This window comes from Sinocyclocheilus grahami, unplaced genomic scaffold (assembly GCF_001515645.1).
Source record: "Sinocyclocheilus grahami isolate Dianchi unplaced genomic scaffold, SAMN03320097.WGS_v1.1 scaffold22803.1, whole genome shotgun sequence".
In the NCBI taxonomy this organism is placed as follows: domain Eukaryota; kingdom Metazoa; phylum Chordata; class Actinopteri; order Cypriniformes; family Cyprinidae; genus Sinocyclocheilus; species Sinocyclocheilus grahami.
The window spans coordinates 1-581 of record NW_015518909.1 but is presented as its reverse complement, the minus strand read 5'-3'; the positions used below and the strand labels follow the sequence as shown (position 1 = coordinate 581).

Sequence of the window (581 nt, the reverse complement as noted above, 5' to 3'; positions counted from 1 at the left end):
AGTCCTGTGTTGTATTTGAAATTCAGCTGAAACAATTAAATTGTTTTGTTAGATCCAGAGGTGGCCAAAATGACTGATTCACTCCCTGTGCTTCTCCAGCAAGCAGCTTCTGCAAAAACCATCAGGTACTTCAAACAATGGATACATTCAAGACATGTTGCATGGAAAATATTATATAAGACATGCTGATCTGTGTGTTTATTATGTACGATATATTGACATGATGTTACAGGATTCTGGCACAGAGAAGTGAAGAGATATCCAAAGAGCTGCTCTCTCTCAGAGTGATCCATCACTTACTGCACGCAATGGGGAACCAGGAACATGCAGATTCCCAGAGACAAGCCAGCCTGGCTTTGGAGGTTCAATTAAAACTACCCCCTACACACACTCACTCATTCTTGCTTATGCTGATTCTGCATCAGTCAAGTAAATGCAGTATTGGGCAAGCAATAGACCAATGAGAATCTGATATTAATGTGTAATATCTGTTTAGCATTTTGTGCGCATGTATCCAGTGGTGGAAGAGCATGTATGCAGAGCAATGGGCACCAGACTGTTTGAGTCTTTTATGGTAAGGT

The 581-nt window shown here is 41.0% G+C and overlaps 1 protein-coding gene across 1 annotated transcript in view; it reads left to right on the top strand.

Annotated features, from left to right (window-relative positions):
- Positions 1-574, top strand: part of LOC107579982 (uncharacterized protein C1orf228 homolog) — a gene marked incomplete at its 3' end in the record, with an annotated part of 2,626 nt that extends 2,052 nt beyond the window's left edge. Inside the window, exons 6-9 of the mRNA XM_016265751.1 lie at positions 3-6; positions 53-125; positions 233-362; positions 497-574. Coding sequence (XP_016121237.1) covers positions 3-6; positions 53-125; positions 233-362; positions 497-574 — 285 coding nt within the window. The remainder of the gene's footprint in view (positions 1-2; positions 7-52; positions 126-232; positions 363-496) is intronic.
- Between the last annotated feature and the right edge of the window lie 7 nt (positions 575-581).